This window comes from Tripterygium wilfordii, chromosome 6, assembly GCF_013401445.1.
Source record: "Tripterygium wilfordii isolate XIE 37 chromosome 6, ASM1340144v1, whole genome shotgun sequence".
Classification (NCBI taxonomy): Eukaryota; Viridiplantae; Streptophyta; class Magnoliopsida; order Celastrales; family Celastraceae; genus Tripterygium; species Tripterygium wilfordii.
In genome coordinates, this window is record NC_052237.1 from 3,281,905 (window position 1) to 3,297,482 (window position 15,578).

The 15,578-nt window shown below is 38.8% G+C and overlaps 2 protein-coding genes across 4 annotated transcripts; both read right to left on the bottom strand.

Moving 5' to 3' along the window:
* Positions 1 to 296: 296 nt before the first annotated feature.
* LOC120000183 (RNA polymerase II C-terminal domain phosphatase-like 3) lies at positions 297 to 7,540 on the bottom strand. Its single transcript, XM_038848128.1, has 12 exons — positions 6,603 to 7,540; positions 6,340 to 6,472; positions 6,142 to 6,197; positions 5,991 to 6,051; positions 4,405 to 5,799; positions 3,094 to 3,690; positions 2,818 to 2,964; positions 2,458 to 2,726; positions 2,249 to 2,360; positions 1,884 to 2,141; positions 1,480 to 1,526; positions 297 to 1,364 (listed from the first exon to the last, which is right to left on the bottom strand). The coding sequence occupies exons 1-12, from the start codon at positions 7,184 to 7,186 to the stop codon at positions 1,286 to 1,288; spliced, it is 3,738 nt and encodes a 1,245-aa protein (XP_038704056.1). The 5' UTR covers positions 7,187 to 7,540; the 3' UTR covers positions 297 to 1,285.
* Positions 7,541 to 8,910: 1,370 nt separating this feature from the next.
* On the bottom strand, positions 8,911 to 15,413 carry LOC119999428 (poly(A) polymerase I). 3 transcript variants are annotated; one of them, XM_038846984.1, is made up of 14 exons: positions 15,261 to 15,413; positions 15,124 to 15,181; positions 14,907 to 15,023; positions 14,586 to 14,683; positions 12,425 to 12,508; positions 12,124 to 12,257; positions 11,928 to 12,000; positions 11,798 to 11,843; positions 11,552 to 11,661; positions 11,360 to 11,467; positions 11,202 to 11,261; positions 10,887 to 10,948; positions 10,008 to 10,323; positions 8,911 to 9,252 (listed from the first exon to the last, which is right to left on the bottom strand). In XM_038846984.1, the coding sequence occupies exons 1-14, from the start codon at positions 15,336 to 15,338 to the stop codon at positions 9,019 to 9,021; spliced, it is 1,578 nt and encodes a 525-aa protein (XP_038702912.1). In that variant the 5' UTR covers positions 15,339 to 15,413; the 3' UTR covers positions 8,911 to 9,018. The 3 variants fall into 3 exon arrangements, with proteins under 3 accessions (XP_038702912.1, XP_038702911.1, XP_038702913.1); XM_038846983.1 differs by having other exon boundaries at positions 14,907 to 15,026; XM_038846985.1 differs by lacking the exon at positions 12,425 to 12,508 and having other exon boundaries at positions 14,907 to 15,026.
* Positions 15,414 to 15,578: the final 165 nt, after the last annotated feature.

Consider the following 15,578-nt stretch of genomic DNA (forward strand, 5'->3'; position numbering starts at 1 on the left):
TTTCCTTAAAATGCCAAAAATTGACAATTGGTTCCCTCAGGAATCAGGACTAGTCTTCGAATTTGTTTCCACTTTCATAAAATCTACCCATCGTCGAATAAGACAGGCCCATCCTCTACTACATGCAAGCCAACTCCAACGATCCGTACCAGATGTGCATGGGGTTGAAATTGAAGACTCTCAAAATTTAAAAATAAAAGGTTATTGTTATCCATTCAAGATCTCACTGTCCGACCTAGAAATTTAATTTCCCCAATGTTCAAGAATCTACTGTTAGTCTAGGACTCTATGGAGTCAAAACTTGAAAGTGACCCCCACAATCAATATATCCCCAATTAGAAAGACAGCAACGGCAGAGAACACACCCATAATACCACCACCTCTTACAATTCACATGACAACGTTGTAAATGTGGACAAAAAGATATATAAACTCTTCTCGTGATTCCTTCAACCTTGTCTTGTGGTCCTCTCTTGCCCAGTTTCGTTGACTGACCATATCCATATTTTTTAAAGGAGTAGCCCACATAAAAGCTTAAACGCCTGAAATTAGAAAAGTGGAGACTGGAGAGGACTGAAAAGGGTGTATTTCACGTTCTCCTGGGCAATTCGATATTTACAGTAATTTTGTTTTTTTGATAAAGCAAAGCACAGAAGCAATTCTTCACTCTTAGTTTCTCACTCTCGTGTTGATTGAGAATATTTATAGACATTCTCGGACATCACTTTTATTTTTCTGAGTGTCAAAACCGGCTGAAAAGCGTGGATGGGAAGGAAAATACTTCAATGCACGTTAAAGCTTCACGACCTTCTAATCAATACCAAGGAATGCTTGTTTCACCCAAGGAAGCCTTCAAAAATGGAGGGGAAATAGAACCCCCCGCCAGACATCCAGAACCAAAGTGTGTGTGCACCTACAACAAAACCTTCGTGGGTGCAACTTTCCAATCAAGTCTTGGAAAACAAAATTTCCTTCCAAGTCCCATGCATCATTCACACCCATTCCCCTCTTCGTTTCAGATATTTCGTCCCACGAGGTTTCAACGGTATACCTCCATTCATTTTAATCTCTCTTACCTTTTCAGACCACCACTAAAACCTTTCGATAACCCTGTTACTTGCCCCATTCTTCCATCCTATCTTCAGTACAGGGGAAACTGCTGGTTAGGGGTGAAAAAGAACTCAAAAGGTGGACCAAGAGTTCTCCAAGCCTACCCACGGTTTACTTCTGACTTTAAATGTGAATTTTAATTTTATGTTTATCAGGTCTTAATTTACCGAAAAGGTCAAGATGGTGATTGTGGGGGTTTAATTGCAAAGTCCTGCTCATTCATCCTTCGGTAAAGCAAAGTTGATGCTTCCACCCTGTGTTATATGAATGGAAAAGAAGAGGGGAGGAGAGGATGAAGGCATACCACATCAGGACCGATAAGATTATCCAAATGCAAAATAGAAATTAGAAGGCATAGATCATTCTCACCAATTAGGATGGACAACAAATCTCCCGCTGGAAAGAGCCCAATTCACCTGTTTAAAAACACAACGAAACAATCAATATTTTCCTAACAGCTCGTCTATCGTCAGCTACATATACTTCAACAAGTAATTTCCCAAGGCATAATAGCAACAAACAGAACAACTGGATTCCAAGATTATAAACGCTTCATCCATTGTGAACGGAAAGTTTTGTAGTGTGAGTTCCAACAAGTATGTGTTAACCATAGCGTTTAAGAATGGAAACCATCCAAAAAATTGTTTCCTTCAAGTCATCCATTGTGCTCTCTATTATATTAAAAGATCAATCAAAACCCACAACCACAACTTGCAGATTCAGGTTACGGATATAAGGCGAAGTCAAAGAGCAGAGAAAACTATTAACAATACCTTGTCAGTCCCAAGGGAATGGGCAACTACATGAGTAACCTGATCATCTATCTGGTTCGTGCACACTGCACCAAACTGTTCAGCCATCTGCCACAGTGGGTGTAGGTGGGGATTTGCTTCACCAACAGGGAACACCCTACTAAATACTATTCGACAACCACCCAAAATCTTCCGCTGTTCTGAGGCAAGGATATTCCTAACGTCTGCTTCCTCTAAGGATTGATGGGTGAAAAAGTTTTGATGTATTCTCTCAATAACCTATTAGAAACAGTCGACAAACAAGAAGACAAGAATCACCTTTCATTCCTTTTGGCGTGTGTGTGTGTGTGTGTGTGTGAGAGAGAGAGAGAGGGAGATTTCCTCACCGTCAAAGAAGATGCCAACGTCCCATCTTCTAGTCTCTCATCGAGGTCAACTTCAAGAAGAGAGGGACCTTGAAGCCCAAATTGGCGTCTACTACAAGGAAAATAAGTATACCTGCAACAAATAAGTTTGGGTTTAGCAAGATACTTATAAGGAAACTGGTCAATTAAATCATTAAGGGGCTTTATTGTTGTAGCAAGGAAAAAGCTACCTCTCTACGACTATCAAGTTCAGTCTGTTATGCGGCCAGACTCTCACTGAATCATCTATAATAACAACAGCTGACTCCATACCCAAGACTCCTTCCAGATCCTTACTCTTGGGAACTCTCTCATCACCATCAAAGAGATCCGCATCATCGCCCTTAGAGATCACACGACCATTAAACAAAACTCCCTTTGGATCAAGCACTTTCGCCATCTCTGTGGCATATACCTTGTTTCCCATAGTGTAAAGATGCAGCTCAAATAGCTTACTAGCCTAAAATGAAGACAGAAATCTTTTGAACACTACATTTCAAAACACAAACAGCTTTGAGCACATAACCAAGACCAATGCCTCATTATGTTACCTTTTCCAAAAAATTCCAGATTCCAGGCCGCAATTTAGTCCACATTCCCATATGAGGAAACCGGAATAGATGTCTTTCTGGTTTTTCACGATCCTGTTCCTCTTTCTTCCTCAATATCTCCTCATGTATACGGTCTATCTCAACAAACTGAAAAGGTAATCGGGGGTATAAGATGACAAAATTTGTATAAAAAAAATAGAAAAGAAAAACATGTATTTCCAAATATTGGCTGCATAAATAGGGAATGACAAGCTAGTTATGACAGTAAGAAGTTACCTTTGCTGAATTGAGAAGAGTATGATCAAGATCCAAGACAAGGCACAGTTTACGTGCAGCAAACATTTTATTCTGTTCATCAATTCTCCTTGCCCTCTCTCTTTGAATAGCAGCTTTTTGCTGCTCATCATAACCTTCAAAAAGATGCTCCAGATCTCCCCATGTATTTTGTGGATGAGTACCTGCTGCACCTACCTCTGGATCTCCCACTTGATGGCTCTCAGAATTTGAAACAACAGTATTCATATCCATCCTTTCCATTTGAATTGGCGTAGGTGGAGAAGGAAGATTCTGAGAAACTACAGGTGGAATTACTGATGCTTGAGGAACAGACACAATATTAGCAATGTTTTTAAGATTATTGGTAAATGGTAGAGATATATCTGGGAGCGCGGAAGGCTGAGAAGTCATTGGCTTCGTTTGTGTATGACCTAGTTTTTGAGCATTCTGATTGTCCTTGTTACCTTGAGTAATGGAAGTAGGAGGTCCATTCATTTTCAACTGCTCAGATCCTAAGCTCCCAATCCTTTGAAGAGCATTACCATGGAGAACACGACGAGGGTCCCGAGGTTTCATGCAAATTTTTCCCGACTCTTCCTGTAAAGAAAATTAATTGTCCAACAGTCAACAAAAGTTCATAACATGCTTAGGAATAGTAGAATCCATTGAAGTTTTATAATACAGTAAACATGCTCTTAAATTGGACAAATCAAGGAGACAAAGGTAAGCAAGGATATACGTCAGTAGCATCATCACTCTTAATAATGTGAATGAAAACTCATTATTACATCTAAAAGACCATGGATTAAGCAAAAACAATCAAACGGAATGCGGGCAAATCTCTTGATCGAAGATCGACCGGGTAACTTACCTACAAAATCCTTCAAATATAGAAAGAACATTCAGCCTACAGAATGTTCATACTGCACATTGAGATTTTAACCTCAGATTTAATGTGAGAATATTTACCTCCAAGAAATTAAAAGAATTGGATCTTCAGTAACACTGGTGATTCAGATGCAATAAAGAGGGAAAACTAGAATAGCATATATAAAATTGACACATGTTATAACCCATAGGCATAAGGCACAAACGAATAACTAATCAGATTAAAAGAATTGGATCTTCAGTAACACTGGTGATTCCGTGATTCAGATGCAATAAAGAGGGAAAACTATAATAGCATATATAAAATTGAAACATGTTATAACCCATAGGCATAAGGCACAAACGAATAACTAATCAGAGGCATCAGTTTCACATAAACATAATTTTGAGATCCTCACAAATAACATAAAACTTAGTTCTCACCGTGGTAGCTATTTGAGAAGAAAGTTGAAGTGTTGCAGATGGTGTTGGCAACATCCCTGCATGGGTCACGGGAGTAACACTTACAGAGGGAACTGCCCCCAGTTTTGAATTCGAGCTTGGAGTAAGTATTGTATTTTTCACAGGATCAGCAGCCTTCTGCTGGGCCTCTACTGCTAAACTTTGTCGTTGTCCCATCTTAAGTATATTAATCAACATTGTTGGATTAACAGCAATATCTTTCAATATATTGGGAAAAGATGCTTTGGTGTTGGTACTGGTCACTGACACCTGCTCACCGACCATCACATTATGTTTACCACTACTTGCTAAACTATCCACTTTCTTTTGATCAGGTTCTGCATTTTCTGTCAATCGACTTCTGCCAAGAGTTTGCGGTCCAATAACGTCACAGTCCTCCAACCACCCACCACTGCTAGTCACAGTTCTCACATTCTTAACATCCCCAAAATTGTCAGGCATATTCCTTTGCCTTTTGGATGCAGGACCTTTGGAACTAGGATCCTCGGGAGTTTTTTGTTTCCATAAGTTCATAATATCTGCAGCAGATTCCATTTTACGTTTATTATGAACCACTAGAGAGGGACCTTGATTAAGATCCAAAGCACCTGATTCAGGATTCACAAATCGAAGCCTTGGATCTCTGGTCTTCGTTGGGGGTTTTATGGATGAATTATTTGCAGAAACCACAGATGTAGCATTTCTAGTGGTGATCAGTCCATGCATGTTAGAAGTGTCGAGAGATGGATAAGGCGACGCCATCGATTGGCCCATTATCAGGTTACCAACAGTGGAGGAACTAGAAACCTCCCCACCGGTATCACCATCCCCACCTCCAGATTCTACTGAAGGGGTTGGACTAGGAAGATCAGTAGTAAGAAATGAATTTCGATTGAACTTTTGTTGATAGAAAGAAACAGCTTTGAGGGCGTCAGTTTCGTAGGGATGAGTTCTAGAGCCTTCAATGTTTTGCGCCACCTTACCTGCAGCCAAACTTGGTCTAATGATCCCATTTGCCACACCCAATGCCCCACGTACAGGTAAAACTGGTGTTGTTTCATGAGTAGGAGACGGAAGGCTGTCCAAATCATGATCCTTGTGGAGGTCTAATAGAGGAAGCAAAGAGCCTCTACCTCTAAAACCAGATACTACTGGTCTCAAAGCCTCCGATGATGTGCCTGACTTATTATGGTCAAATGGTTGAACAATTTGATGCACCTTGTTCACTGGGATCAAATCATGGCCAGCATTTCCAGCTAAGCCATCGATAGCCTCCTTATTCAACCCTACAGAGACCTTTATCTCCTTCTCCTTATTACCAGGCCCAGCACTCAAGAAAGTATCAGCTGAAGCCAAACAGGTCAGCATTGCCTCTATCTGTAAAGTAGAGAGCATAATTAATTCTCCGTGAACACAGAGCAACCATTCCAAACAATATAGTGCACAGATGACAAACAAACACAACCATAATAGCTCAAAATCCCATTCCAAACAATATAGTGCACAGATGACAAACAAACACAATCATAATAGCTCAAAATCAACACCGATATTTACACAAATCACACCTCTTTCATCTTATCCGGAGAGAACAGCGGTGGGCTATGGCTCTTTACAAGAGAAAGTATCCTGTTTTAAGATTCAATACAAGAAATCAATGACACCCCATACTTGATGGAAGTTCATAATAACAAGATAATGCATAGAAAATATCAAAACCTCAAAAACATGCCCCTGTTATGTCCCTTCAAAGCATTATCCATGGCACAAAAAGCCTGCAACGATTAAAATTGTTCAGGTGCCAGAGTAGTTTAATTAGAATCAAACAGAAATACTTCAAAAGCTCAGTTAGTTCATTAATTGTATTTATTAAACATAGCAAACAAAATAATTGAGTTAAAGCTCTAGCAGCCTTACGGAATCAACAACTTGAATTTTAGTGAACAACAGCTGAATAACAAGATCCTTTGTAGGAACATTACTCTCGCTAACCATTTCCTGCAAACTCTCCAAAATGCTCTGCAGTCTAGAACAAACTCCTTGAAACGACCTACAGCAAATAAGTCAGCAAAAATATAATTAACTCGACATGTCAGTTTCCAGAATTGCTCTAAGTCCCTAACTGGTTCAATTTGTGCAAATACACTTCAATTATCCAACCCAACAGCAATTTCACTTACGTCTTTGCATCCATCACATTAATGCTCTCTAAAGCTTCCCGTATCAAGTTCACTCCCTTCCCCGACTCCCCAATTATTAAGGCATCAGAATCCAATGCATCAATATCCGTACATTCTTCGCCATTAACATTCGCGGCTTCTGTCACTGGCTCGGAGTCCAAGTCAATCTCACCCTCCTCCAGTTCCCCTTCTTCCTTCTCGGCATCCATCTCATCACCACTTTTATCAATCACAACTTTATCGACTTCTTTGCCGTTGACAGAGGCACCAGACGAACAAGGTTTACTGGAATTCTCATCGGGCTCAGCCTCCACGAAGACCTTATTCAAAGGTTTATTCTGCACAGCCTGCGCCCAAGCGAGGTTGTACAGACCAGAGTTGACATAACCCCCGCAAACCCGGTACTTATACAGATCCTGCATCGTCCAAACCCTAGAATCCCCTTTCGATGACTTCGACTCCTCAACCTTCCGATTCTCTTGCTTAATAAAATCTAATGCACTGATCTCCTCCACATCTGCTGATTCAGAAACCTCTCCTTCCTCCGCATGCACCACTCCATTGTTTTTCTCATCTTCGCCCATCTCACCTAAGGGTTTCTTCGAGATTATTCTACTCCTCGATCCACTTGGATCAAGATAGCTGTATATCTTAGGACTCAAAACCAAACAACAAATCAGAGCACCTCCACTCGATTTTCCGAGAAAGTAAAACAATTTCAAGGAAAGACTATATATAAATTAGATTTGATTCTTATTTTTCATAAAAGATTTTGTATAATTATCGATCCTGGGGCAAAAATTCGAATTCACCTTACGAAATTCAAATATCTATTCTTGATCTCCGATCTGTTGGAAACAGAGTTCGAGATCTCAAATAGATTTGCTTTTTCTCTAGAGATCAGATCGTTTTGTAGAAGAAGAATAACACAACGGCGGCCGAGGAAAAAGAGATGCAAGTGTCTTATAATGACGAAACGAATCTAACGTAGGCAAGAATTTGAATCTGGACCGTACACGTCATCGATCCGTGCGAACTTTATCGTTGTTGGCTGTCAGCGGATCAAGAGCTGGCCGGGTTTATGGTCCGCCCCAAATCTAATGGCATTTTTTTGGTTTCAAGGAATTTATTTAAGACCCCAAAACAAGATTTTAATATTTTATTGGTTGAATGTATTGAATTAAATCTCGATTTCATCGGATTACAGTTGTTGTTCCTTCATATTTGGAACATATTGTTAAAAATATTCATATCCACAAAGAGAAAGTTGGTATGTGTTGGCTGAAAGTATTTTTTAGAAGAATATTTGTTGAATATAATTTTTCTCTCAATTATACTCTAGTTTCATTGTCGTCTTTAGACTATTTTTTTCCTACGTAAGGTACCATTTTTGTCATTTACATAGACTCGAGATTGGAAAAATCCGACATGATATCTATGAGACATATGGAAAAAATTTCAATGCGGCAATTTTGACAAAAGTGAACTATTTGTCTCTAAACTATGTAAGTGTGACATTTTTTGTCCCTCGACCATTTACAATGCATCATAATATGCAGAAACTCCAAAATGGGTGACACCAACAAACCTCGTTTGATACCCCCAATCAACAAAGCACACAAAGTTGACTTATTGCGTGCCGTTGAATCTACTATCGATTCATCCTTCCACATTGATCCAATTTTTCCCTACCCAAATTCGTTCATCATGGTCATTTCAAGATCTAGCTAGTTCGGCAAGGACGTGGTCATCTCGAAGCTCAATCAAGTATGCGATCATCCCCAAAGTAACAGCAAAGGGAAGTCAACTGCTGAGACTATTATTTCACATATTTTTGTACAATATAAGACCATCAAATCATCAGCTACAATCTTGAATCTATATTCTCTAATGGTTTTAGGTGTTTTGGGTGTCAAATAATGGGTCGTCGGCTGAGATGGTGAATTTGACCATAACACAAGTAGGAGGTCGTGAGTTCAAGTCTCATGAGTGTTTTCATTTGTGATGAGCCCTTACTTGCGCTAAAGTTATTGTATGATAAACTCTTCTCGTTCCCCTCGATCATACAATAACAAAAAAAAACCAAGGAGTAGTGGCAAAAAAGTATCTCCAGTAGGTTATAGAGGCATACAGTGTCAAGAGTCCGCACCAACGGCTATGAACTTGGATTCTTGAGCGAGCTCAGACTCAGGGAGCAATGCCAGAATACGCATTTCATGTAACTATAAGTCCTAGCACTGTGTTCATTACTTCATTCCATAGCTGGCTTGATCGTAAAACTTTCAAGCACAGCACATAAGAATGAATATGACGTAAAAGAACAAGTCTCTATTTACTAAAAACACAAAAAGGATGAATGCAACTTAATCACTCACCAAAGTGGGGTTTTGTCACAAGAATAATGAAGCTTAATTGCCTAAGAATGGCTGTTCATATTAACAAGACTATTCTGATCACCATGAATTGGGGGATACACTGTGTCAGAAACAATCCTTGCAAACAAGCGCCGAACCTCTGGCAAGCTCCCCTCAGCCAGAGACTTGTAGTTGATCTTATTCCGTCTTCTGGGCACATATCCCTTCTCCTTACCCCTTCTAACACATTCAAAAATCTTGCATGCTCTCATTGACAATGCTTCTGAGATGAAAACCTAGGAATCAAGAAAATAATGAGAAAATGACAACAATTCCTAGTTACAATTAAAAATATAAATAAAAATAGCTGATATCATTAACCCCTGAAGTTTTTACCCATTTACAAAGAATAATCTCATAGGGTCATAGCAGAACATCAACCATGGAGAAGGTTGCAGTGTAACCCTTTGAGCCCAAGATTAACAAGAAAGCTCGTAACCATGTACAAACAAGGGTTGCGTAGTTGTTATGCTCTCAAGCCATGACATAAAAATAATAAATTTAAAGAAAGCTAAATCTCACAACAATTTCACAGACGAGACTAGCATACATAAGGGTCAAATCGATTGCAGGATTATGGATCTTCTGAAGATTAAGCTAAAGGGGAAAAAAATTAAGACTCTTAATAAACAAGAAAGAGATCACATTCTTCCTGCTCAACCTCTTCTGGCTTTCAAATTTGCCAAACAAAAAATTCCTCTACCGGTTTTCTATATCCTCAACATCCCAATCAATTTCCATAATCAAATAAACACTTCATCCATCAAAATTTGCAGAAATAAAGAATCCATCACTCACTTTTTTTTTTAGTTTTTATGTAATTTCACCTCAATACAATTAACGGGTCATGTCTTCATTCCAAGGCAATGTTAGACCATTTATCTAGTTGCAATTAGCAGCATCACAGGAAAATGATAACTTTTTTAGGCCTCATACTAGTTATTTACTTTGATATGCAAAAAAATTATGAGCTGAAGCAGTTCGTCCTCACCAGATCTGAGCATGGTGCTCGAGGGTATTTGGCCATTGCTTGAGAAACATAATCTCTCTCCATCATCTTGCGCAACGAATATTTTATTGATAACGCAAGATCAACGATCTGATCTATCAGCGCCTGATTTGAGTTTGAATCTGAAGCCTCTTGTAATTCATGGAAGCTAGCATCATGAGGACGAGATATTCTCCTAGAGATCTCCACAGCATTTACCAAAGATCCGCCATTGTGGACAGCAAGGGCAAATGCTGCAATGACCAAAGGATCTCGAGGTCGGTCAACAAGAGCTTTATGGAAAGCCAAGATACAAATCCTGCAATCGTATTAGCCATTCTAAGGTTACAAGTATCAAACTAACGCATATTCACAGATAACATACAAACATGTTACTCGTACATGAAGATTTGTTTAGTTTTAGAGAAAAAAGAGAAACTTCAAACTTGCATAGAAGTGCCGAAACTAATATGACTGTCTAAGTCTAACACTCAAATTGAACTAAATATTATGCCACTGAATTGGAGACCAGTTATAGGTTAAACTGTTCACTAGTTTTGCTTCCATCTAGCTAGGCCTATAACAGGATATAATGTCTCAGTCTATCTGAACATTTTAAGCCACTAACTCTATTTTCAACAAATTAACAGCCCTAAATAATGAACTTAAGTAATGAAAGGATATGTTAAGCTTCATGAAAATGTCCAATACAACCAAAATGAAACCCAGACGGCAAAACCATGTCCTTGGTATAACTGACACATGTAACTTTGCAATTTCAAATAACTCTATTAACAGTTTATGAAGTAATTAAATAAACAATGAATTAGCTTATGTTAAGTTTTAACTGGTTTAGCCACTGACAAAGTTCTTAGCTCTTACCATAAGCTATTATGACATGGCCGATCAGGTGCCACAAGCTTATCAAGATTGGAAAATAAGGACTGCAACAGAGAGGGAAAAAAACCACAAAAGGCAATCATGTTAACATCCGTGCAGAGAGGTAAGTCTCTAATGAGGTTAGAATGAGAGAGAGGGAGAAAGCGAGAGAGCACAACATGAATGCAGCATTAGCAAGGATAATCAATATGTAGAATCAGATTAGACTGCATGCAACAAGATAAATAGAATGTCCCATGCAAAAGACTGTTATTGTGCAAATCAAAAAATGCTCACGAGAATAAGATATGTACATACCAGAAGCATGTTAGATCCATTATCACGTCTCCTAAAACCTTGAGAGACAAAATATGATGCCTGTATGATGCAGCGACTTATGTGATCCTCAGAAGATGTTGTAGTATGGAAACCGATGATCAGAGAGTAACGTCAACAGTTGGGAAGAAATACCATACTTGGATAGGTAGAAGTATCTCGAGAAGTCCAAATCTCCACAATAACCGCAAAGAAGCTTCTGCAGAACCATATGCCAGCATATAATTCATTTCCATAAGTATTCTTCCCTGCAGCACACGGTATTGAAAAGGCAAGATGAAAGCTAAGGATGACAAAACTACACGACAAAGACCATCCGTAAACTTTAATACCTTGTCAAGCCTCAGCACTGAGCGTGATAACTGTTTTAAAGAAAGAGCCAATTCCCTTGAGAAGGAAAATCCTAAACGTGCAGCAATCCTGATTGCACGCAAAATTCGAGCTGTGGATTCAGTATAAAAATGCATTAGGTTCTTCAAGAAGAAAAAAAAAAGTCCAAGGTGCAAGCACGTTGCACCTCATCTTTAGCAAAACAATGAAGCAAGTAAATGACACACAACAAGCAGACAGATACAGACCGCAGTCTTCCAGGAAAGAAGTATTCGCAGGCATTACAGTCCGAACCTACATGTAGTAGAAAACATTCTTCCAAATTCAGTAAGTTCACAAAAAACTTTCGATACTAAAACTAATACATTACATGCACACCTTGGTTTTTCTAATATCTTCCATTCCCCCCATGTAGTCATACACGATCTTTGCATATGGATCAAACATCAACCTGAAAACGGAGGAGCAAAAGCTTCAAAACATTAAGTAATTTCTTATAATTATTGTCTTCGGAGCAACTGAAAGAAAAACACTTGACAAAAAATACATAATAATTCGGTTTCAAGTACATAACCCATTAATTGTAAAGTCACGCCGAATACAATTCCTCCACCGTATGTAATCACGACCATTGCAGCCTTTAGGTTTTATGAAATTTTCACTCAACTTCTTACCACCCTTGCCCGCGGAAGTGCTAAAACTTGAAACCTATGCAGCAGGTACACAATTTCTAAGAGAGGGAAAAAGGAAATTAAAAAAGAGAAAGAGAAATAACCACAGTCACAAGCAAAAACTTTGATTTCATCAAGTGTTTTACTACAACATTTACATATCTTGAGGTGTCAAGAAGGGATAAAAGCCATCGGTGGACAAACCTCAACAAGGGAATCATTGACATGCACGTGGCAAATGGGAAATCTTTTTCCAACAATTTCACATTGGTGAAAAGTTGTTCGTATCTGCATATAATTGATCAGAGGAATTAGTGTTCCCCCAGAAAAGTTCATCTATGTCACAAGGAAACCAATAGAACCTTTCTTTCTTTTTTCTAGAGCAAAAAATATACATACATATTAGAGAAGACACCGAGGGGGTACCAACCAAGTGTAGAAAATTAAGCACAAGATACGAGTTATAAATCATTAAACACAAGATTTTTGTTCACTTTATATTTGCTAGAAAACCAGCAGCCCAGAGGCCAAAATATAATCCTGCAGAAACTCTAGGTTCTGAGTTCATCTCCCACCCTGGGGCATCTCACCCAAGTCATTCCCTAAATCTGAAGAGCAGCAGAGCAAAAAAGAACAGATGCTTTACCCGAGGGCAGTGAAGGGAGCTAGGAGTAACACTCTATTTCTTCTCTGTGCAGAGAAGTGTCTGTTAAATACCCCCTTTTTCTTGAATTATTAAAGTTAAGATGCGTTCCTATGTTGTTTCCCAAGTAAGGAAGGCCACCTTAGTTGGTGCCTTTGTTTTCCAATTTTTTTTCCAAGGGAAATTTGTCTCCCATCCTTCGGTGCCTTAGCTGAGAACAGGCTGTGGTACGCTGATTTAACTTGGTAGGGCCCTCCTTTTCATTTCAAACCATCCTCTAAATTGTGGTGTGGCAGGGTGAGTAAATATCTTCTGAAAAAAAGAAAAATATCCTTTAGTTCGCAATCCATCGCCCAAATGAAGGCAATATTCCATTCAATTAATTATTGTTGGTATGGAAGCAGTCACCTACTAAGGTTTGTTTGTCCCTAACCAAAGTGAAAAGCGTTAGAAACATTTCTCCCCAAAATTTCTCAGGTGTAGTGGAGCCACACCAAATTTCTCCCCAAAATTCAACGGTTACCATCCCAAAAGAAAAGGAAACATTTTTTTCTCTAATCTTCCCACACTTGTTTGTTCTCTTCGATGCTCCAACTCCAAAAGCTTGCCTAATAAAGAGAAGGTCCATCACTTCTCTTAGAGACCATATTTGGCTATCGCAAAAGAAATTCCATAGGCTCTCATCCTTTATAACAAATCTCCACAAACCACTTGCCAAGCAAAGCTTCAATGAAAGTTCTAAGGGACTTGATCCCTAGGACATCCAAATGTTTGGGTTGCTTCACAATCTCACACTTCACAAAGTATAACTTGTAATAGTCATAGTAACAGTGGTAAAATTAGTTTTTTTGGGACCACCTCTAATCTTTTACTCAAAGCGCCAGAAGAAAAAATGGAAATGTAAAAAACTGACTGCACTTTTGAGAAGATCTAACATGAATGCCCCCATGGAAAAATTACAAATTCTTATGTTTCGGCTATATCCTAGCAGATAAATTGGCAAAGAAAAAGATGTATGGACTGGCTGATAGCTGATAGTGAGGATTTGATAAAACATAAATTGATAAAAAATGTTGGGTTCATAAATTATAAATGTGGGATAATGGAAAGAACAAGTTCCCAAGTTTGTGATGCCATAAGTACTTTTGTATGCTTGCCGCACCTACAGCTGATCTGCTATATTGCGTCAAACACACAATAATTTGGAAAAAAACAGCTAGCACTATAAGAGCGAATTGTTTCTCCTTGACTTACAATTCCAGTAAGAAAAACTTATGTTTAGAGAGTCGCACAGCAGATGCATGACCATGACCTTACATGGGATTGCAGCCCTCTTGAATGCTATCAATTCCTTCAATGATATAGGCATACAACTGGTAAATTATTACAAAAATAACAGGTAAGATGATATTCCTTGGTTATAGTTAGAACACCAGTATTTCTTCATCATATTTCCAAATTCCACTTGATGCATTCAAAAGCTTTTTTTTATAATGCAAAAGAGATTTTATTGCAGAGATGCACCAAGATGGTGCCATCCACAAAGAAAGGATTACAAATCTAAGAACCTAATGCAATCGAAAGCTTTTTAAAGGTGTGCAAAAGCTAATAATACATAATATGAACTGTAATCAAGCATTGATTCAATGGTACATAAATGTTTTTCTCATGCATAGCACCGCAGACCTACCAAAAGAGAAAGTGAGCGTAAATAGAGAGAACCTCTTTGAGTTCGGCCGAAGTTACAATGTCAAAATCCTTTGGCGTCCTGTTTAAGATAAGGTCTCTTACACAACCTCCCACAAGGTACACCTCATATCCTACAGGATTAATAGCATGAATTACAACAACCACCGGACAAAAAGAACCCACTTCGGAGAATTCAAATACTAATTGACCCCAATAACATTAATTACTAGTATGGCGCAGAAATCAATTGAAATAACCATTTGGAGCTCACAATTTAATACCCATTATAGACAATGATTGCCAAATTGCACGTTTGACATTGTTCAATGACAAAAAGGTAGGAAAACTCAGTACCATTTTTCTTCAGCTTCTTAAGTACTACTCGTGTAGGCTCTGAAATCATTGAATTTCTGATGCCCAGTTCATCAGAATCCAACTTCTTCCATTGCGGTGCCTTGCTTTCATCATTACCTACTTCATTGCAAAAAACATTTACATCCATCAGCCACCGCTAAAACGACACCCAGAAGGAAAATTAATGCTAACATAACTACCAGGAACTTCAACTCACTCTTCTTCCCTTCAACGTCCGGCAATGAAACCGCCGAGACAGAACTGTAACGCCGAACCTGCGAAGTAGGAAGAATAAACAATCTTTTGTAGATTAAAAACTGAAAAGGCCAGAAAAAGCAATTTCAAAAGAGAGACCTTGTCAAAGCAGAGAATTAGGGGACGGTGAAAAATTAGTCCGCCCTTCCACGCATATTCACAGGCACGAAGCGCCATTTCTTTGCAGAGAATGGGACTTCATGTCAATCCGGAGATGGCAAAGGTGGAGGAATCGATAGGCATCTCTGTTACTCAATCTCGCTCCGTTTGACGGGCCGGGCCTTTTTTCCTGGCCCATTAAAGGTTAAAGTGGAAAGTATTGAGGGGAAATTATGGCCCAATGCCCTCTGTCAAGAATAATTTCAGTTTAGTGGTCGGGAAAAAAATATTTATGAGTAAATGGCCATTGTCTTTGAT